Raw genomic sequence first — 23,024 nt, 5'->3', positions numbered from 1 at the left:
GAAACCGTAGCCTCCGGGGAAACCGTGAGGAACATCTGGATATTTTATTTTTGGTTTTGATTATTTAAGTGAGCCATGTCTGCTCTCGTAATCAAGGTGTTTCTGTGGCAGATATTGACTCGGACCCTCTTCATTGCTGAGCACATTCACACGGCCACACGATTCTCTCGCACCCCTTCTCACTAAAGTGCGCTACCCCTTCCAAAATTGGATCTTGTTTGGAAGTCAGAATCTCAGGGTGTGAAGGAAATGCACAGCAACGTCAGTGAGAACAAGGAAGTACATGTACTTAATTTCAAATGTTGGCTGTTATGTGCCTATCTAATCAAATGAGCCAGCAGAATGTGCTTGTATAACATTACACTCTGTACTTATGTTCCCTGCCCCTGCATTTAAAATTTTCCCCTTGTGTTGAAAGCTGTTCCAGTTTGAACAGTCTTTCAAGAAATCACTTAAGGAGAATTTTGAGCAGTTGTATACACGGCTTTTGTGTGGTACAATAGGTGTGATATCATCTTTCCTGGCAGAATCTTTCATTGGATTTCCTAAACATTGATTTCAATCTCCAGTTATTTTGTCCATCCTACATTTTGTCTTTAAGTTTGATCTCTCTGCTCTCAGTTATTGTTGGAATGATGGTACTGTTTTTTTGTCCAGTGAGTTTTGGCCCATAATTTTAGCTTGATATTACTGAATAATAATATGCTGTTACTTCAGTGTACCATGATGTCTTCCATATACAAACTGTACTCGTATAACGATTCACATTGAAGATCTTCAGCACCAAGCGTCTTCCAAGGAGCACATTTTTTTAAACAATGAAACGGTAAGATTGTCAGGATATCTATTTGTATATTTTTCTGTTGATCTCTGTCAATGTTTTTACTGATATCTGTGGGGCTGTCATGGTCTAGTGGTTATGACTCTTGTCTTTCAATCAGAGGGACATGGGTTCAAATCCCTACCATGGCATCTTTTCCTTCAGCAAGAAATTTACCCACATTGTGCTGCACTCAATCCAGGTGAGGAGAATGGGTACCCATGATTTCCTCCAGCAAGAAATTTACCTGCATTGTGCTACACTCAACCCAGGTGGAGCTAAAGCCGTTGTAATATTATAGTGCGCCATTGAATAGGCAACTAGATATTCGCCACCTCATAAATGCTATGTATTATATCTGGGATTTTACATCAAAGAATGTTGGGGATATTTTGAAGTTTGTTCTACATAAATCTTAAAATGTTCTGGGTTTGATAATAGGAATTGAATAGTGCCACATATCTACCTTTAGATATACAGTAATCTATTCTGAGGCGCATTCTTATTATTACTCCAGCATTAGCTCAAGGTGCTGCTTACAGCTGGTGCTCAGTGCATTTCAGGAATTAATCCTGTCTGATACCCAAAGACATCACCTGGGTTGAGTGAGCACAATGTGGGTAAATTTAAACAAGCCATGGCTGAGATTTGACCCTAAAACCCTCTTTTATCTAAAAGACAAGAATCAGAACCACAAGACCATGATGCATTCACAGTACATAGATGTCTGGACTGGATATTAAACAGAGACAATGTTAAGACTAATTCATCCAGGGTTGGTTAAATTATAGACTCTTTATGGATATTCAAAACTCATCTGTCATTGTTCGATGTAATGATAACTGCATCTACATGTGTAGGAGGAAGTTAAATCAGGCCATGTTCACATTATGTGATATAAAGGTGAAGCTGTATTAAAAGATAATTTCATACAACATGCTCATTTGTCTTTTCTAGAAAGTGAAAATTACATGTACCTGCTACCTTGAGTCTGATTTTAATTATTCTGGTCAACAATGATTTGATTTCATTTTTCATTGCGTTTTATAGTTTATCAACATACATGTATACCGTACATGTATGTTGATTAAGAGCTGTGGCTATCAGAGTGATAGTCCAGACTTCCTGTTGTGGGAAAGATGAAGATGAAAACATATATTGTGAAATTTCTTTTTTTTTCTATTAATATTTTGGGAGAATGACCAAAAATGGTGTACTGCATAAAGTTGTTTTTAAATGCCCTTATAAGTTATTAGAAATAAAAACAACTCAAGCATCTGAACAATAATTTTTATTCAAATACATTTATTTTTGGTGTGCATTGAAATAGACCCTAGGCAGAACTGTAACACGTTCACACTAGCTTTCACAGCAAACACCAGTTCTCCCTGATCAGACACAACGTTTAACAATCACTTTGAGACAGTTTCATTCACAATTTTAATTTCCAATCAAAACTAAATTCAAACTAGGACTACATGCAAGTTCATTGATGTGCATGTATGAATGTGGCTATATTACTTTCAAATATATCCTGTGAAACAAACATCAACTTCGTAGATATAAATGTGATCATTCAGTTTTATTCAAGCTGTAAACAAGGAAGTTTCATACTGTACTCCATTGGGATTTCATCCTTTCAAAACTAATCTTTAACTGCTCAATTTTTGTGTCGGCTTTATCAAAATTATATCATGCCACGAGTGAAAAGGTAAGAATTTTTTATCTAAGATTAATATATATACATGTACATTTTGCTTGATAATTTATATAAATTTGATTGATGTAAAGTGCTCTTATGCTTACATGTAAAGGATCTGAGGGCGGAGAAGATAAAGGGGAAGTGGAAATTTCCGACACCTTTTTGTTTGGATAAAAAACAACTTTTGTCATTTTGGGCAATTAGATTTGAAATTTGTTGAAAAATAAAAAGGACATCCCATGGATTTGCCCATATACATGTACACCCACCTGTCAAAGATTTGATTGACATGCTTCACAAATAAATAAAAGCTCATTAGATTGATGTGATGGTATTCTGATTATGCCAATTAACACCTTCTGATATTACACCTCTGGTAGAGGTTCAAGGTTTTGAGTAGCCTAGCTGATGTTCATGGTTCATGAGAAAATCTGGATTTTGATATCGCTGCATAAACAACATTAACATACATATATCCTATAGGCCTGTAGAGTAGACAGGGGCAGAACCAGAATTTATAAATGGGGGTATGGGCCCAGTTTGTTGGGTCATTTTTTTTTTTTTAAGTGTCTTGTTGCCAAGGAATGTGGTTATTGTTACCGATTTTTTTTGAGGGGGGATGACCCTGATCTGATACTGTGTTTCAGAACCAGTTGCCAAGCAATTAAGGCTGTTGCGGCTGATTTTGTTTTTAACACTCCTTCCCCCTTGAATTTGCAACTTACATGTAATTTGGGGACGAGTGTGCTCAAATGCACCTAGAATTTTGACACTTGGCTTAACAAGGAGGGACGATAGCTCAGTCGGTAGAGCGGGGGTTTCGTATTCCGGTGACGCGGGTTCGATTAACATTGGTGTGCTAGTGCCCTTTGGTAAGGCATTGGAATCCTCATTACCAGGTCCCTCGGAGAGGACATTAAGCCTTTGGTCCTCTGGTTGCTTGCTTACAAGCATTCATGCTTTAATAGCAATCTGGTAAAAAAATCACTACCATTCATTCACCATTATTATGAGCAATGATTTCCTGAGTGAAACCTTTATAGCCAACTTTTCAACACATGATATCTCTGTAATGGTCTAGTGCAGAATGCAGACCCTACATGGGGTGTGTTTATGCTTCAATTTCCGAGACAGAATCAGCGTTTTCAATTGTCATTTCAGATCGCCGATCGTAAACATGGTTCTGGGAGTGCTGTTAATGCTTCGTTTTTCAGAGGCAAAATCACGATTTGCAGCTGGCTTCACATCGTAATTTTTGTTGAGCAAGAAAGCGAGGTCATATTGGGCGCGCCATTTTTTTTTCGAGTGCTGTCATGGTCGACATTATTTCAACTTCGAACAATTTCCGATCTTTTAGTAATTGCATGGAGCTACTTGCCATGGCCATAGAATTTCCACCATGGTGAGGATAATGATAAGAAAAAATATAGAATATTAAAGTATACGTATGAAAATAATAAGAAATCTATTTGTTCATGCTACTGGGATGCTACTGGGGCTTTTGGCTCAGCATTTTCTCCTCACCATAACTCATGTTCCAGGTTTTTTGTAAATCCCTCAACGTAACATCGTGATGACAAATTAGATGAGTAGTAATAGTGATAGTACATGCGAATGTACATTGGTCATGATTAGAACAAGGAGATGAGACGTAATTCCGTGGAGGCAAGTCCCTGTTAGAACCATGCGACTGTATTTGCCCGCAGATTTTCATCTCACCGGAAGCATGTACCAAATGACGTCATTTAAACACGTTTACGATCGTGGTGCTGTTTATACTTCCCCAGAAACCCTGATTCTGGTCAAACAGCGTTTTGAAATGTACATTTTTGTATAAAGTTTATGATCGGCATTCTGTATAATGGACTTGCAACTGATTGCAACACTCCTGTAGAGTTCAAATATGTACATGTAACATCTTTCTTTATATCATGCTCAAAGCAGGGATTTTAAATTTTTAATACACAGAGTATAGTTTAGCTGTAAAAAGTTCCAAATTATCATTCTGAATTTGCCCTCATTTAACCTCTGAAACAAAGTGATGTCTCTACCATATGCTGATAATCTTTTAGAATACTTATCCATCTTTTTGAATGAAATCGGGTCATATTTTCTAATGGTCATATCAGTGACGGACTAATGTGTGAAACTCAACCCAAAAGGCTTGGCAATTTGTTTTAAGCATTTTAACCCGGCAGCGAGCCTTGTGGACCTTCAGTGAACTCCTAATGAATGCTTTTGCTGATATCAATACCATGCTGGAGAAAAGCTGATGGTATCATGAAAAATCATTTGAGGTTCGTCAAGTTGGAAATGAGGTTTCAGCTCGACACGAGCTGCTCATTTTGAAATTAGCCGTAGTCGAGGATGTACGTTGTGACTATAGAAATGATTGCTAAGGTTGAATTTAGTGGTGGGACAAGAGACGCGTGTCCGAGAAGAGATCCAGGCACAACGAGCAGCGTAGTAGGTGCTAAGAAAACACGAAAACGGCGGTTAGTGATCAGAGTGGATTAGAGAGAATGTTTACTTGCATTAAAATATGATTTCAATTTGAATATTAATTTTTGTGTCTTGTGTCAGAGATTTGTTTGCATTCTTCATGTAAAATTTCCATCACTGTATTAGCCCTGACAAAGCTTAGCACTAGTTTTTTCCAATACAGTGTAATGTATTCGCTAGTGTCGGTTTCTTTTCACTATTGTATATATTTATCCATCTGCATTGTGTGGGAGTTTAAATTATTTCTGGGTGAGTTTCAAGAATCTACATGGGCACATGTCCAAACCACATTATGAAGAGGAGCCTATCTATTAAATACAACAAATAGTTTCTCTTCCTTCTTTGCAGGTCATATATACAGAGTAACTGGAAATTACAAGGAAATGTGTTTCATTTGTCTTTACATGTATGTTCCTGATGATCAATACTTCATGTCAGATATATTTATCCAGAGAGATAGAGAGAGAGAGAGAGAGTGAGAGGGGGGCAAACTGTTCTTTTTTCCAGAATATTTTCATCTAAATTTACTATTTTTAATAATGAACTCACAATTCACAGGGGGCTCTTTTGCAACTTGTGGGGAAAAAAATGTTTTTTTTCTGTTTCTCCAATTCAAATTTGTTTTGTTTATAGAGTTTATAGAGTTATAGGATACTACATGTGTGCCTGTTCAGGAAATGGATCCTCACCTTTTTTTAACAAATCATTGTTTGTAAAATTCTTCTTGTTATTTTCCTAATTGGGTTTTCCAAAGTGTGTACTCTATAGTGCTGGTTAGTACAATATCTTGTACCATGCAATGCAGTCATGTAAATTGTAATGTTATTTTTCTCAGGTGTTCCTGGTACATGTAGTATCTTTTTTTTTGTCTGTCCTTCGGTTTGAGTTAGTCAACTCAGCTTAATTTGTTTTCAGGTAGTGACCTCATTCTTCCAATTTCCTCTTCTTCTCTTTGTATGACACAGAACCAATTCAGTGATCATCATAGAGTTCTCTGGCAAGACAAGCAGTCCGACCAACAAGAGTGTCCTCGTAGAGGATGAAATCGTCAAGATGGGCTCCCCGCCGCAGATGTACGACTCCTTTGTCACATCCTTCACCTTTGATTGCCAGACCCAATGGAGGGAATCGCTTGTTGTCATCCAGCAGCTGTACAAGACAAAGGCGCTGTGCGACTTCACTCTCCGTTGCGGCACTTCATCATTCCTCTGCCATCGTCTGGTGTTGGCAGCCTGCAGCCCGTACTTCCATGCCATGTTCATGTCAGAGATGATCGAGAGCCGACAGGACAGTCTGGAGGTGCAAGACATCGATGAGAAATCTCTGGAGGCCATTGTCGAGTTCATGTACACTTCAAAGATTGTCCTCAATGTGGACAATGTCCAGAAGATCCTGTTTGCAGGATCGCTCCTACAGATGGATGAGATCAGCAAAGCATGCAGTGACTTTATGAAATGCCATCTGCACCCCTCTAACTGTCTTGGGGTGAGGACATTTGCCGACCAACATGGTTGCACTACTCTTTCAGGTGCAGCGGACTCTTACGCCCATGAACATTTCCTGGAGGTGGTGAGCCAGGAAGAGTTCTTCAGCATCGATGCACCCCATCTCATCGCCTTGATCTCATCACATGACATTATGATTCAACATGAAAGTCAAGTCTATGAGGCTATCATAAAGTGGGTGAAGTTTGACGTTCCAAACAGGGAAAGACATCTTGCTGCACTCTTGTCAAAGGTACAGTTGTGCTATCTCTATTTTATTAGTGAATGATACAAGAGGATTGAAATTTGCAATTGAATGAACCTGATGTACATGTACCTAGTATGTACATTTGACAACTTTAATACACAAAGATGAATGAATGAAAATGTAATCTTCTATTCTGTTTGGGGAGACAACAGTTTTCCTGTGAAATATGGCTCTTGAGTCTTAAAGTTCTTTGAAGATTGTCAGTGTGGAGGATTGGGTGTGATAGTAGATTGTCTTTAGCTAGAATCATAAACAAGAATCACACATCAAAACACAAATATAAAATAGTATTACTTTGGGAGAGCTGATAATGATAATATTTTGCTTTTAACATATTGTGTAGCGCTCAAACACCTCAGAATGACGTCTCTATGAGCTTTACATATTATCATGTGCATACTAAGCCTGAGTCATATCGATTATTTTGAAAACCGGTGTTCGACAGCTTTAATTCGATCGAACGACGATGCATCGAAATTTGAAGGCGGGGAAAATCGAGAATTTTTTTTGGCTCCGGCCAGCCGGCCGTCGATGCATGCGCTATGCATGCACTGACGGTCTGCGCTGCCCGGGTGAGCGTTGCAAAAGCAGATGACAGAGCAAAGTTCATTTGTATTTTCCATGATCACAAAACACAAAAAAGGCCGGGGAGCAATGCAGAATTCTTCCCAAAATATCTTCAACAATGATATTTGCAGATGATAACATAAGTTTAAAATGAAACAGTATTAAAGACATGAATCACGCAGAGTCGATCCGAATGATTTTTCGGTCAACTAGCATTCGCAGTCCAGACTCGCACGCACCAGCCCCGTCCGCAGCCCCGTACTCTCCCGAAACGACAGGCGTGCTTGCCAGCGCCATTTAACTTGTGCAAACAGCGGGGAGAGCGCTGTAACTTGCCTGAGATTGTGTAGTTGGCGGGGTGGTTGGATCCAAAATTAGCTCCAAATAAATTGATGGGAATAAATACGTAATTTTCTCTGGATGGTCATTTGAATTGGTATTCAATGCTGATATAACGATTGTGAGGAAAGATTGTGGAATATGAGCTCTGGCGATGTTCGAGACTTAATCCTGATAATTATAATCCATTTTTTTAGACACAAGAGCTTGTGATCGAAATAAATACGAATGTCTCGGATCAAGCTATAAATTCATATAAATTATTATTGGATGTTAAATAATTACGATTTAATAAGATTTTATGGCCATACTAAAAATATTGACGATGTCAGCAAAGTATGTTATGTTCATATGGAAAAATTAATAGTATTATACTGGCATTATTTTTATTTTTTATTCCATCTCTGGACATCTCAGAGCTCCGAGAAAAGAAGCACAATGCGCATGCGCATTCGATGACGTCTGACATATTTTCCATTCATGAAATCAGAGCCCAAAGTTGGGCACAAACAAGCTTCAAATTGAAGGGGAAAAAATATCAAACGTAATTTTTCTCTGTTTTGTCATGTAAAATATTATTATATGGTGATATTACGATCTTCAAAAGAGTTTCTACATGTTGACAATGTTCGATAATCAATCCTGACGTGATAATTATTTTTTTAGACAAGTGCAGTGCACTTACTCGATAGTCGATCGTCATGTGATGTCCGCCATTAAAAATTGAAATGAAATACAAACATTTCACATCAAGCTCTAAATTCATATTAATAATTATCATATGCAAATTTTTGTTAAATTTTACGATTAAATCATGTTCTATGATCATGATATTAATATTGTTCATGAAAAAGCAAGATTTACTTGACGTTGATCGCGTCAATTTTCCGGCCATTTTCTGATTTGATTAAAGAACAGTACTGCGCATGCACGATCAATGGCGACTTCCATTTATAAATTCATCGTGCATAAATTATCTCGGCACGAGCAGACGAGCCGGGCAGACGAGTAAGACTCGAACTATGATCGAAATAAACTTCAAATTAATGGTGAATAGGCATCATAATTACACAATCGGTTTCATTTTGGGGGCAATATAAATGAAGTAAGTAGTAGTCAAGTTGGATATTACTGTTTATTTTGATGTTTGTTTGTGTGAACCAAATGAATTGGCCGGCCGACGTATTTTTTATTTTGTTTTCGATGCACCGATTTTGCAAAATCTGCACCGGCGTTCGATGACATCGATCAAACACCGATTTTAAAATCGATTCGACTCAGGCTTAGTGCATACAATGCATGCACTTTCTCCACTCCAGCTGGGAAGCATGCATTCTAACAAGTGTTTTCAAACTCTAGTTCAGTTAGGCCTACACTGTTTCTTCCCTTTTCAAGCCCACCCAATGTATATCATGAATCAAGGAGTTTTAAACAAGAAATTTAGATCAACTTGGAGTGTCTGCAATACATCCTGAATAGGGCCAGCGGAGTGTGAATTCTCTGAATCTTCAGTTGATATGTTCCTTGTTTGCATTGGAGAATCACTTTTTCACAGAATTATGTGACCATTTTGAATTTGAGCCAATTATCTTTTGGCTATTTCTACCATTTAGCTTTTTTTTTAAATGAATTTCTTCTTTCAAATAAACAAAAATACCTAGAAATCTTCACTGTCAAGGGGATGGTATTTGTTTTTTTGTTAGTTCAAGAGAATAAATGAAAAGAAATGAGCTACATATATATAAAAAAAAAAGGAGCCTTGTAATCATTCAATTTTGATTCCTCCTTGGCAGATTGCCGATCCAGATCTTGCTCTATTTTCAATCCTAGGAGGATTATTTTTCTTAATTCTTCCTCAATATGTTGTGGAAATATAAAACTACTTCCCTGGTTTGAAGTTTCAGGATTTATGAATAATGGATTCTGTTTTGACAAAATGATGGTACAGACATGTACATGTATAGGGTAAAATATAGGCCTGTTTTTGTGTATGCATATCATGAGTATTGAAATGAATTTTGTTTTCATAGTTAATTGTTTTATAGAAATACTTGTAAATTGATGCAATTTTTGGTACTCAGTTCAATACTATAGGTAACGTAATGAGATTTTTTTATTTATGGAATTGGACGACAATGTTTATTCAGTTCTATGCATTAATCAATATGCTTCTCTTTCAAAGTGATTGCAAACCTCATTCAAACTACATTTTTCCTTGGATCACACTTGTAGTTCTACTGATTAAACATCATTTGAGAATTTCATTTTTAAATTTTATTTTCAAATTCTCACTCATTCATACTGTAGGCTAACATGTATAGGAAAACATATTAAAGTTGTTGACCTACAAGGAAAAGTCTTCATGCATTGTAAGACCCCTCCTCCACCCCTCCAGTCCAATTAAAAATCCATCTATTCTGTAAACGTTAGAAAGTTGTAATTGCTTTGAGTTCTTTGAAGTTCCTGGCCTTGATGTGTCAAACACCATGGAACAAAATTCCATCTGAAATTAGATTGAGAAGCCAGGTGATGCAGTGTGATGCTTCTGAGACCCTTGCACTCTCTTGGTGGGGTCAATCGTCTGGGACATGATCTTCCTTGAACCAGAGACAGAACCTTGGGACAGCCACTAAGAATCCTGGGAAGACAATTGGCACGCAACACCCAAACAAACTAATCCCCAATACCATGCACTTGAGCTTTCCTGAATGATATTCTGGCATGACATTCCACCAGGGTTCGTTGCTGATCAGCTCATGATTATAGGTCAGTACCGAACTTAGGCAGGTGGTTGTGGTGGAGCTACATGTGGGCCTACCTGGCTGGCTCTGCTGTCTGCTCTGGGAACATCTGTACCTGGTTCTGCAACAGAACTTGCACCTGTTCTATGGGTTATGAACGAACAGTTCTTGAAGGATTCATGTATGTGACCAGACTGATTTTCAACATGTGAATGATACATATACTCCCTTTATGGTGTGCATACTTCCATGGAAGAGAAAATTTTAAAGAAAAGTCAATTGATTTTATGATATTATCCATATTGTAGTCTTGGATGTGGATTCCTGAGTTTGCCATTCATTCTGTTCATGCTGAACTTGTACAATAATTACTACAGCATCTCTTTTCTAGACGTTTTCTCAACAAAAATAAACAACTAAAATAAAACCCAATAAAGGGCGCCCCCCACACACACATACAGAACAATACATTGCGAGTGTCTGAGTATGTACCCTAAACTTGTAGGCCTGCATATATGTATGGTTTTGAAGGTGGGCTTTAAATGAATTCAAAGGTTTTGTTTTATACAGAGGTAAATAGGGAGGGAGGGAGGGAGGGAGGGAGGGGGTGTGTCTGACTTATGCGAGAGGGAGAGAGAGAGAGGGGCATGCAGTGACAGACAGAGTGATTGGTAGCCTATATATATACATGTTCATATCTACATGGTCCAGCAATATTATAATACTCCATAGGATCATCATCTCATGAAATTTATGAGATGATTTCTGACATGAACTTGAACCACATCCTCTACTAAACGTACAACATGTATTGTGGTAAAATGGGCAGATCATATAAAAAAATATAAGAATTTTTGTGTGTATTTCCTAGAAAACCCCCAAACCTCATACCCCAGCAGAGTTTAATTATCAAGACAACCTGAACATGATTGGATTTGCATTGGCAAAGGGTGCGATGTCTGGTAGGCTTGTACAAGCAGGCCTAAAACTGGTTATACAAGTGGCTAGAGTCACTGGAAACCGTAGCTTTGGATGGATCATTCTCTATGCAACCCCAAGACTTTAGAAATGTTATTCTTTAAAGGTCAAGTCCACCTCAGAAAAATGTTGATTTGAATCAATAGAGAAAAATCAGACAAGCACAATGCTAAAAATTTCATCAAAATCGGAAGTAAAATAAGAAAGTTATGACATTTCAAAGTTTTGCTTATTTTTAACAAATAGTTATATGAACGAGCCAGTTACATCCAAATTAGAGAGTCGATGATGTCACTCACTCACTATTTCTTTTGTTTTTGTCTCGCCTGCGTAGCGGAGCGAGACATAGGTATCACTATTTCCGGCGGCGTCGTCGTCGTAAAAAATTGTGTTGTACACCCAATAACTTTCTATAGCTTCGAGGTAGGATCACCAAATTCATACCAGAGGTCCATCTCTTGAAGGCAAAGGTCAAGTTCGAATATGAGTCGAATTTGATTAAGGTCAAAGGTCAATGAACTTTCCATGACTGGCACTGTGCTATGTTGTACACCCAATAACTTTCTATAGCTTCGAGGTAGGATCACCAAATTCATACCAGAGGTCCATCTCCTGAAGGCACAGGTCAAGTTCGAATATGAGTCGAATTTAATTAAGGTCAAAGGTCAAAGGTCAATGAACTTTCCATGACTGACATTGTGCTATGTTTTACACATAATAACTTTCTAAAGCTTTGAAGTGAGATCGCCAAATTCATAACAGAGGTCCATCTCCTGAAGGCACAGGTCAAGTTCGAATACGAGTCAAATTTGAATAAGGTCAAGGGTCAAAGGTCAATGAACTTTCCATGTCTGGCACTGTGCTATGTTGTACACATAATAACTTTCTATATCTTCGAGGTGGGATCACCAAATTCATACCAGAGGTCCATCTCCTGAAGGCACAGGTCAAGTTCGAATATGAGTCGAATTTGAATAAGGTCAAGGGTCAAAGGTCAATGAACTTTCCATGACTGGCACTGTGCTGTGTTGTACACACAATAACTTTCTAAAGCTTCGAAGTGAGATCGCCAAATTCATAACAGAGGTCCATCTCCTGAAGGCACAGGTCAAGTTCGAATATGAGTCAAATTTGAATAAGGTCAAGGGTCAAAGGTCAATGAACTTTCAATGACTGGCACTGTGCTGTGCTGTACTCACAATAACTTTCTATATCTTCGAGGTAGGATTGCCAAATTCATACAAGGGGTCCATCTATTGAAGGTGCAGGTCAAGTTCGAATGTGAGTTGAATTTGATTAAGGTCAAAGGTCAATGAACTTTCCATGACTAGCACTGTGCTGTGTTGTACACACAATAACTTTCTATAGCTTCGAGGTGGGATCGCCAAACTTGTAACAGAGGTCCATCTCTTGAAGGTACAGGACATTTTGCCCTCACATCTATCATAGCCTTTAATCAAAATGTGCTTATAAAAAAACTACACTCTTTTAAACTTCCTACTCATACCCTATTACTTATTTATCTTGTAGTACTTCACTCTTGCATCATTTACTACATTGGCTAAAAATCACACACAATAAGTTTTTATATTTATCTTTCATACACAATCTTTCCTCCATTTTTTCAAACAATAAGTTTGCCATAACACCTTAATAATTGATTTAATTCTACAATCTTACTCACATTATTATTAATTACATTCTTTTTCACTAACATTCATTTCCTTACTTGCATGGAAATAATTATAGCTTCATAGTATTAACAGCATTCTTAGTGTTATCTGATTTTCTAGGGATAAAGTAGGCCTATACCATTAATGCATATGTAAACTGTCAATACCACAATTCACCCCCTAAACTGCTGACAGCCTCAGATGTCATATAGCATAGTTTTGACATGCAGTCTCTTCAGGACTGCAATATGCAGGCGAGACAACGCTTGGCGTTTGCCTTGTTTATTGTTTGAATTATACAATATTTCAATTTTTACGAATTTGACGATTAGGACCTCATTCCCTGAACCACAAAATGTTAAAATAATGGAATTCTACGTGTTCAGGGAGGAATGAAACTTCATTTCATATGACAATGACGAGAAAATCAAAATATTTCATATTTCATATAATAAAATACAAAAGAAATAGTGAGTGAGTGATGTCATCGGTTCCCTCATTTGCATACCGACCGGGATGCGCATATAACTGTTTTGTGAAATGAAGCGAAAGTTTAAAATGTCATAACTTTCTTATTTTACATCCGATTTTGATGAAATTTTCAGTGTTATGCTCGTTGAATTTTTCTCTTTTTATTCAAATCAAGTTTTCGTTAGGGGTGGACTTGTCCTTTAATATTGAGACATCAAGCTATACAATCAAGTTTATGGTATCAGGGCCTACTGTAAGTGTGATTCAGAGGTCTTTAATACAGCACTGTAGTAGTCATATAGATCCATACTTTCTGTGCTTGAATATTTAATATTAAAATCAATATTTTCATATTGTTTTGTGATCCCAGTATAAGTTATGAAGTATGGATACTGAAACAGAATCAAAAGGCTATCAAGAGAGTTCTTGATGATTATTTTTCTTTGACAACCTCCTCACATCTCCTACATACATGCACATACAGAGTTCATGCATTTCTTTATACTACATGTATGTTTAGAATGTTCTTTGTTGATGTTGAAGAGTCTGTGACTTCAAGTGTTTACATCATTAGTTCAAGGAAATTATCATCATGTTGCTGGTACATTACATGTAGTCCTCGATAAAATAGATACAAAGTATGATTTACTTAGAAGATGACAAGGATATCAGCACAAACATGTGAATATTGATGGTAGTTTGGTACTTTCTGAATATTGAAGGAGTTTCCTGAATTTTGATAAAAAAATAAAAGTGCTTTGCACCCAGTCTTCAATTGTATATACTTTGGTTTAGTTTATGGTGAGAGTTTTATCCTACAGATGATCATTGATCAAGAAACTATGTGTAATCTATGAAAGGAAACACATGGACTAAAATGTATTTCATACTGCCATTGCGGTATTTATGAGAAATAATTTTAAATCTGCAGCTATTATTCATAATTAGGATATTTATTTTTTTAGACCATGTCTGAGGCTTTGGCCAAGGGTTAATAATGTAACGAGTATGGACATTCCATTCTTGTTGCCATTATTTCTTTTTCAGCCATTGATGTTTTTGTGAATTATTGAATTTTCAATTTGGGGATATTGAGCAACCCCTCTCGTTACTGATTGTATTGTTATTCAAAATGACCATTTGAACACTTATCTTACAAATTTTGTGATTGGAAGCTACATCCAGAGATCATATCCTGAAATTTTTAGCTCATTCCATACTTGTCAAGTGTTTCCATATTTGAAAGAAGAAAATATATGGATCAGACACCTGAGCAAAATGTAAAATTGTAAAATAGATGTACACCCACTAACATGCTTTTATTCCATACTGTTAAAGTTTCATGACATGATACACAATTGATACATTATTTATAAATTTCTTTTTTGGTTGTCCAGGTGCGTCTTCCAATGGTGCCTGCCAACTACCTGACAGAGGAGGTGGAGCGAGAGGAACTGATCAAGAAGTGCCACAAGTGCAGGGATCTTGTGGATGAAGCCAAGAACTACCACCTGTCTGTTGGTAAACTCCTTCGGGACACGCCCACATCCAGTCTAGTCAAAGACCTAAACAGGCTTACACCAAGGAAGAGCTCTGCAGGTAAATTGTTAGGTGGCTTCATGTGGTTCCCGATTTGGAGGGGGGGGGGGGGGACTCCCGCAGGAGGGCATCTATCTAGTAGTTTGCAAGTTGTCTCTATTGAATACAAAGGTGCTCTCCAGAGAGACAAGTGCTGTTTATAAGAAATGTTTCAGATATTATCTGGAATCATATTGGGGAAAGAGGGGGGGGGGGGGGGTTGCCTCTGCTATTAAAAGTCAAACATAAAGGAAGTTGCACTAAACAAACATTTCAATTATTTTTGCTAGAATAGAAAGAGTGGAGATAATTTGAAATCTTTTGCTGATGGGGATGAGCCTTGCATGTAGTCTCTTGTGCAAACCCTTCACTCTAGTTATGGGGTCTGAATGCTCAGACTACAATGTCTTGTGTACTGAAGGCCCTATCGTGAACAGCAAGTATGCGCTTGTCTTGTGTGAAGACCCACTTGTTTATCAAAGTTTCAACCAGGGTCTGTGTTTGCAGACTAGAACCTACAGATGCATTTGCTTCATTGATGGATCTGAGACAATCTCAAACCAGTCAGAAACCAAGATTGTCACATTGAGCCTTTAGACATAGACTTGAGACACTCAACCAAGACTGAGACAGAGACACCTGTGTCCAGAATCCACAGACGCAAGACACACAGTCACTGTGTAGAGACATACAGTATCTTGAGACTAAGACCTGTCTCCAGTCACCTGACACTACAAATTTAACTAGCAGTGAGATTTACTCATCAAACCTGAGCTCTTTTTTCAGTGTGTCATGGCTCTTGCCAGTGTCTTGGCCTCTGAGAAATGTTAGCTTTCCCTTTAAGAAGAGTCCTAGATATAATCCTTCGAGATCAGGTTGATACACAAAATCAGTATGTCAAGACCTGGGCTCCGTAACACAAAGATTTGCGACGGATTGAAAATATGAAAGAACCGCACTGATTAGTCCCTGGTCTGCATTTTAAACCAAACGCGCGTGTATCATTTAGCGATTGATTGTTAATCTTTGTGTTACGGAGCCCTGGGCTGGCTATGTCTCAAGATGATCAACGCTGGTAAACATGTAGCCTTTACCAACACACAACCATCAGTTTTGAGTACCCCCCCAAAGAAAAAAAAATACAACCATCTCATGAACTTGCACTATCAAGTGTCTTCCATTTAGTTTGTAAACACTGCATCTTTACCCAAGAGCTTTCAATGACCTCCATTAAAAAGAACCCTAGATTCCTTGTTACCGGAAAGTTTTTGAGTTTTTGAGTTTATTATGCGATGTCCATTTTATAACTCTGTGTATTATCGCATGGGATGGTTCAATGCAGATCAGGAAGAATTTGACAGACTGTATACCAATAATACCATTGTTTTTTTCTTCAATATAATCCTACAAATCATCCTCTAGTACTACTTCAAGTTGAGCATGATGACACTAATGTGTTGATTTATGTATGGGTCGGTTAAGATTCACTCTTGATGTTTTTGCAGGCTCATAAATTACAAGAATTTCAGAGTCGGTAATTTTAATTAAAGGTATCATTCGAAATATTAAAGCTATACAAAGAATGGAAAAAGAACTCTCCAATTACATACCAATGTGTATTTTATGATGCCTCCCCTTTTCAGATCAATGTATGTTTTGTAAAAATTTTGTAAAAATTGAAACCTACGTATGTGCTGTACATACCCACATTAGTGACACACATTTGTTACACATATAACGAGCTACAAATTCAATTTTCAATTAGTGATCAAACAAACATTGCATGTATTGTTACATGGCCTACACCGTCAAGGTCAAGTCTAAGACCTCATTAGAAAGGTGAGTTGAATAAAGTAAGAACACCAGAGAAGCGAATTAAACATTGAACATTTCTTCTCAAATGAATCTGAAAAAGAAAAAGTTATGACATTGTTACATTGAGGATCAAGGGTATTTGTATTCCAGTTCATCTTGACCTACATTGTAGATGTGAACCAGAATAGCCTGGTGGTTGAGTCGCTTCCCGGCAAGCAGTAGATAGCAGTTTCGAATCCTACTGGTTCCAATTTTTTCTGACTTTTACAGATCGCGCATGCGATCTTAAACACATATGGGGTGTTGCAAGAAACTTGCGATTGAACGCAAATCGAACGCAACTCCCAAAATTGAGCGTAAGTCCTCCGATTAAACGCAAATCTGCAATTGAACGCAAGTTACGTTCAATCCTGTTGCAAGAAGAAGTTGCGTTTGATCAATTGAACGTAGATCAAGCGCAAGCTTTGCGATTGATTGCAAATCGAACGTAACTTATGTGAGATTTTGGAGGACGCGCAAAATTTGCGTTCGATTTACGTTCAATTGATTGTCCATAGGCTTGTGTACTAAAAATTCTGCAAAAAAATTTTTTTTTGTATTTTGTTTTGAAAACTTGTGTAAATTATGCCATTTTCAATTTTCCATGGGTTTTTTTCAAGAAAAACTTGAAATAATGTTATTTTCAATCTTTATAGGCCTCTTCAGCAATTATGCCATTATTTTCACACAATTTCAGTACATTCTCTCCTAATATCATTTTAAAGTGTGTCAATCACCAAAAATATTCTGCTCTTGTTATCAGAGGTCATGGAATATTCAAATTGTGATTTCTGAAATAATTTGTATGAAGAAATGTTGAAGAAATAATAACTCTCCATAGGCACAAAAGCCACTCTTTATTAAAACACTTCATGCACTGGCAAATGCTTATAAATATATCTGAGGGTTTGCAGTAAATACAACTCAGAATTTATTTTGCAAGAGCACTAAATTGCTTAAATGCTTTCATTCATACATATCATAATGAATAACATGCCCAATTAAGTTATTTTAGTTTGATTTTCAAATAAAACATACATTTCAGGAGATTGCTACACTTCAAAATCTGAAGCTCTCTTTAATCATAAGATTGCATCGTAGATATATATCACACTTGCATACAGGGATGAGGTCGAGGCTGATTCTTCCGAGTCATGAGGCAGCTTGAGAGAACTTCCCATAGATTCTGTACAGTGACTCGGACCAAGGCCAGCAAAATGTTGCCTCGAGGTCAGCATTGACTACATCCCTGCTTGGACTTGAAAAGATCCATTGATCTGTGCACAAAAAAAGAACACTGCTCAAGACATTCATTATTGATGGACCTTTTATTTTTATTTTTCAATGTTTCTTGCTCCCGAGGAATTACTTCTGAGATTCAGTTATATGAAATAAAATTTCATATCATCTACATCAAGTGTTTCACCACAGAATGTCTTGTTTGAAATTGACGTATCATGCAGAAGACCACAGTCCTTAAGGTTGGCATGAAGAATCCATAGAAGTCCAGTCAGGAAAGCCACAAGCGTCTCTGCTTGAAGGAACAAATCTGGTTTCCAGAAGCAGTCTAATTTGAGATGAATTTGGAGAGCTTCATGGAGTGAAGATTTTAAACAAGCAACGCCCTCATTCTGAAGTCCACTCTAAATGATCTTACTACAGACAGGAGCAGCTCTGAATTCAGTTCTGATAATCAACCTGTCCATAAAAAAAAAATAATATAGGAAATAATGCAAGCCCATAACTATACATACATGTAGCTTGGGTTAGTTCAAATTTTGTCCTTTCAGTGCAAAAACGCCCTTAGCAAAACATTTTTGTGCACCCCATTGGTGCAGAAATGCCCCTATGCCTGCTGGTAAGGGCGTTGTTTGCACCGACATGATGATATGATAGAGGGAAAGTGGCTTACTCCTGAGACCATAGTAATTGGCAATTTGCCATGATGTAATCTAAAAAAGTGTGAACTGATTGTTTTTCCCCAAATAAATGAATCATGGAAATTAAAATATGCAATAAATTAAATCAATGAAAGCAAAATACACACTTTCATACAGTACACCTTGGATGAGCACAACAACCGCCCCCTCCCCTCCCCCCCCCCCCCATCAATGGGATGTCTTCATTGCTGAGAAGTCCAGTCAAGATAGAGATTTGTGTTTGCCTTTTTTTCATTTTGCATTATCCTTTGGTCAATGTGTACAGATTTCACCCCCATCCGCATTACAATCATGGTGAATTATTAATAATAATACAGTTTACATGTAACCTACCATTCAAGAGTTGATAAAATGAATCAATCAGCTGGTTGCAAGAACACACATGGTAGCAGACACAGTTATGGTGGTTCGGTTTATTCCAGACTTCCTTGTCATAACTGTAGTAAGCAATTAAAAGCAAAAAGCAAAGAGATAAAACATGTTCATGAAATTAATATACAAGTTAAGCTCAGTTGCCAGAGTGTTAATCATTATAGTAGTCCCAGGGTGTTTTGATTAAAGTCACTTCTGTCCTGGGGAGGGGTACTATGGTTCCTCAGCTATGGGCGGCGCAATGAAAAAATTATGAATCATACCTTTTGCTTTAATTTACTAAAAAAAGCTTGTAATAGAATGCTAAACTTTGGTGTACATATTCCTTTCTAGAGCATTCCTAACAACTTTACTTTAAAAAATCTGGTATAAAAAAAAATCCTTTCATGTTTTTTTTTAAATATTTTTTCTTAACTTCTTAAATGTATTTTTTTTTTTGTTATTTTCAAGACAAAGTTCATCAGTGACATTAAATTACTATTGTCAATAAAAAAAATTACCCAATTAACTTTTTACATGTAATCATGTTTTTGTCTGACATGTACTTAAACAAACACAATGTTGCAAAATTTCCTGACCCTGTACCTGGGAATTGCAAATTTGGTCTCAAAAGTTGCGCGAGACTTGAAAGTAAAACGCCAGTCAGTGGTGCGGTAATAAAATTTTGAGTGGCAGATTTATTCTGAAAAATGTGAAGGGGGACTATATGCCCCCCCCCCCCCCGAGTATTGTGCTTGATGTAAAAGGATGTAAAAAAAAATCATGATTATGCATTCAATATTAATAAAATGATAATGATGCACCATATGAGACACCCTTTTACTGTAAGAACCTGGAAAAGCATTGTAATCATCCATTAAACAATTTAAAGTGAAAAAAAATCTGTCATCTATATAGCACCTCATGTGCTTGCATAAAAATCAAGTTAAGACTAGAGTCAGTTAAATAGTAGCCCGGGGGGGGGGGGGGGGGGGACTCACAAAATAATGCATATGGGGATGTGCCGCTGGAATGGGTCGCCTTTTTGGAAGAAATCCCTAAACATGGGGTATGATTTTATGCTGGAAAATCCCTAAACATGGCCCAATTTTTAGATACTGGCCTTAAACATGGGTCCATATTCTACTCTTGTCTTTGGTGCAAATACAAAATTACCTTACATTTTGGGCGATAACTTTTTTCTTTTTTTTTTGCTTGTCAAGTTTTCCAGGCGAAAATGTGCCCCCCCCCCCCCTTGTGGAAATCCTGGATCCGCCCCTGTAATGAATCCCTAATAATGGGTACCTTTTTAGCCGAAATGACCTGTAAATATGGGTACGGGTTTCAAACCTTCAGCCGCACACCTTTGTCCAAACCAAATCTAAGTACCTTCCCCCCGGCATAGTAGACCTACATATTGAATCTAAAAAATAGATTTATTTAGGCTTACATGTAGGCCCTATATCTTTTTATATTTATATGTGATGGATATTAAAAATGTGACTCATACGGCACATCATTACAAATCAACGACACAAATAGACTGTCCTTGCAAAGAACCTCTTGTGCAATCTGCCCGTAAGAAATTTTAAAAAGAGCCCCGGGCGGGCAACTCCCTGTTCAATGTTAAAACTTCCCAAAGAATGTGGCAGATGTGGCCAATAGGTTTAATAGCCCAATAACATCTTTAAAAATAATTAATAATATAGGCCTACATGTAGACCCCCTATACCTTTGTTGTTTTTTTTTGGCCTGGCGAAAAATGTGGAGAACCCCCCCCCCCCCTCCAAAAAATTAAAAATAAAGGAATAAATAAATAAAATAATTTAAATAAATCTAAACAATTCCTCCAAAGTCAAGAGCAAAATTTTCATTCTATCCCAGGCCAGGCAAAGGAAAGTCATAAAAAGGGAGGTTAGACAGACTCTTAAAAAAAGAGAGACTAATGGAGAGGATCTAATAATGGAAGTCTTTGATTTAAAGCCTAACGTTAGATTAAAAATCCTTTAAGTTAAAAACAAAAAATTGCTTTCTGTCGAGTGTTTCTCAAAAGTTGTGGCCATTCGACTGCATTGAATCCATTTACTGGATGGTTATTAGCCGTTGAAACTTATATAACTTAAAAATCATTTCAAATATGAACAATAATAATCTTTTAAGGTCATTTTCGATGTTTCATACATAATTAGAGCCTACAAATTTACTTGCTTCAGGGTGATTTTTAACAGCACTGCACCGGGAATGTCCTGCCGTGTTGTTGGTACAACAGTGCATTACCGACACAAAAAGTCAAGTGTGGGACTGGGTTTAAACTGTGTGGTAAAAAAAAATTTGAAGGTGAAATTTCGACTGGCGATAAAGATACATTTTCACATTTTACAAAATAATTTTTTCCCTGGCATAGGTCTAAAACATATAAATTCTCTGAAAACATACATAATGGAGAAAGAAAGCAGTGAAAAATGAATATTTTCTACTTACTCTCTTCCACAATCACGATTGTTGCAAGGATTATTTTGCTTCATCAGCTAGTCTTGTGCTGCAGACCCTGTTTACAGCTGCAAATCGTCTGCAAATCAGCTGCAACTTGCGTTCAATCGCAAGCCTTTTTCTTGCAACGCAAATTGGCGATTGATTGCTAGTTGCAGTCGATCGGGATCGGCTGCAAAGTTGCAGTCGATTTGCAATCAATTGCAACGTAACTTTCTTGCAACACCCCATTAGAGTAATGCCGAAAATTTGTTTACAAAGTTAAATTTCCCTTTCCTCACAAAACAGTATTATGTGTCTCATACAGTATCTACATGTATGTATAAAATGAGAGAGGCTCAGATGTCACATAATTCTACATGTACTCACTATAATATTTCTTTTATATTTGAAATATCAAATATTTCATTTTTGTTCCTCCAGCACTGTATTAACCTGCTTGAAACACATAAAATCATTGTAATCATGATTTATTCTCATATCTATAAACCAAAGAGATATCATAACTGATATCATCTCCAGATATAAAACAAAAAAGAAAGTTGTTCTAGAACCTGCCCTGGGGAACTTGCATAAAGATATCTTCTTTTTATTTAAAAAGAAATATCACTATTTACCTTTTGTTTAACTTTTGAAATCCATTAGAAAAGGATAATTTCAAAGACTGAAGAACTGACCGTTGGTCAACAGGTGGGATATTGCTGACCATAAATCAGTTGAAAATGGACAATTTGACCTCGTAACTAATTCTGTTACTTCAGATTACCAGATGAAAAATTGACACAGTTAATCACAAGATGTACATGCAACTTACTTTGACCTACTTTCCTGGTCATGAACAGGTACCCTGAAGAAAAGGCTCAAGGGTCAAAAGAACCCCTTTCCCCATCTACGATATAGGTCATATGGGCTGCCCAATAGCTTCTTACCTTCACAATAGGCAGTGCTGCACCAGCCCGAGTTTGCTCAGTCTTGAGATTCTAGCCAGATCAGCCCTCTTCACGATTAATCTCGAGATTCAAGAAACCCCGTCTCCACCAGTGCAAGAATAGCAATTCGTGCTTGAGCGAGGCATTGATGCATAATGATCTGACGCTGTGTATAAATAATCCCGAGTCGAATCTCCAGTGCGTCTGCACCTGCGAATTAGCAGGATAATTCGTAAATAGCACGCTATTTTGCTAATAATCCTAAGTTGACTTGGATTGCAATCTGGAGATTAATCCAGCAAACAATCCTGATGATTGCATTTCCATTACAAATAAT

General features: G+C 37.3%; 1 protein-coding gene and 1 long non-coding RNA gene across 2 annotated transcripts; one reads left to right on the top strand and one right to left on the bottom strand.

Annotated features, from left to right (window-relative positions):
* The first annotated feature begins 702 nt into the window (after nucleotides 1-702).
* On the top strand, nucleotides 703-20,264 carry LOC129261279 (kelch-like protein 8). Its single transcript, XM_064099238.1, has 3 exons — nucleotides 703-826; nucleotides 5,990-6,761; nucleotides 14,943-20,264. The coding sequence occupies exons 1-3, from the start codon at nucleotides 819-821 to the stop codon at nucleotides 15,285-15,287; spliced, it is 1,125 nt and encodes a 374-aa protein (XP_063955308.1). The 5' UTR covers nucleotides 703-818; the 3' UTR covers nucleotides 15,288-20,264.
* On the bottom strand, nucleotides 18,291-21,969 carry LOC135154068 (uncharacterized). The gene is made up of 3 exons (XR_010293510.1): nucleotides 21,750-21,969; nucleotides 19,251-19,354; nucleotides 18,291-18,675 (listed from the first exon to the last, which is right to left on the bottom strand). It is a non-coding gene; the product is annotated as an uncharacterized LOC135154068 (long non-coding RNA).
* Between the last annotated feature and the right edge of the window lie 1,055 nt (nucleotides 21,970-23,024).

Source organism: Lytechinus pictus, chromosome 5, assembly GCF_037042905.1.
Source record: "Lytechinus pictus isolate F3 Inbred chromosome 5, Lp3.0, whole genome shotgun sequence".
Classification (NCBI taxonomy): Eukaryota; Metazoa; Echinodermata; class Echinoidea; order Temnopleuroida; family Toxopneustidae; genus Lytechinus; species Lytechinus pictus.
Note: the sequence above shows the minus strand (reverse complement) of the source record. Positions and strands in the feature narration are given on the sequence as shown.

Coding starts and splice junctions, on each gene's coding strand:
- LOC129261279 (XM_064099238.1), top strand. Junction 6,762..14,942: donor TTGCTGCACTCTTGTCAAAG/GTACAGTTGTGC, acceptor TTGGTTGTCCAG/GTGCGTCTTCCAATGGTGCC.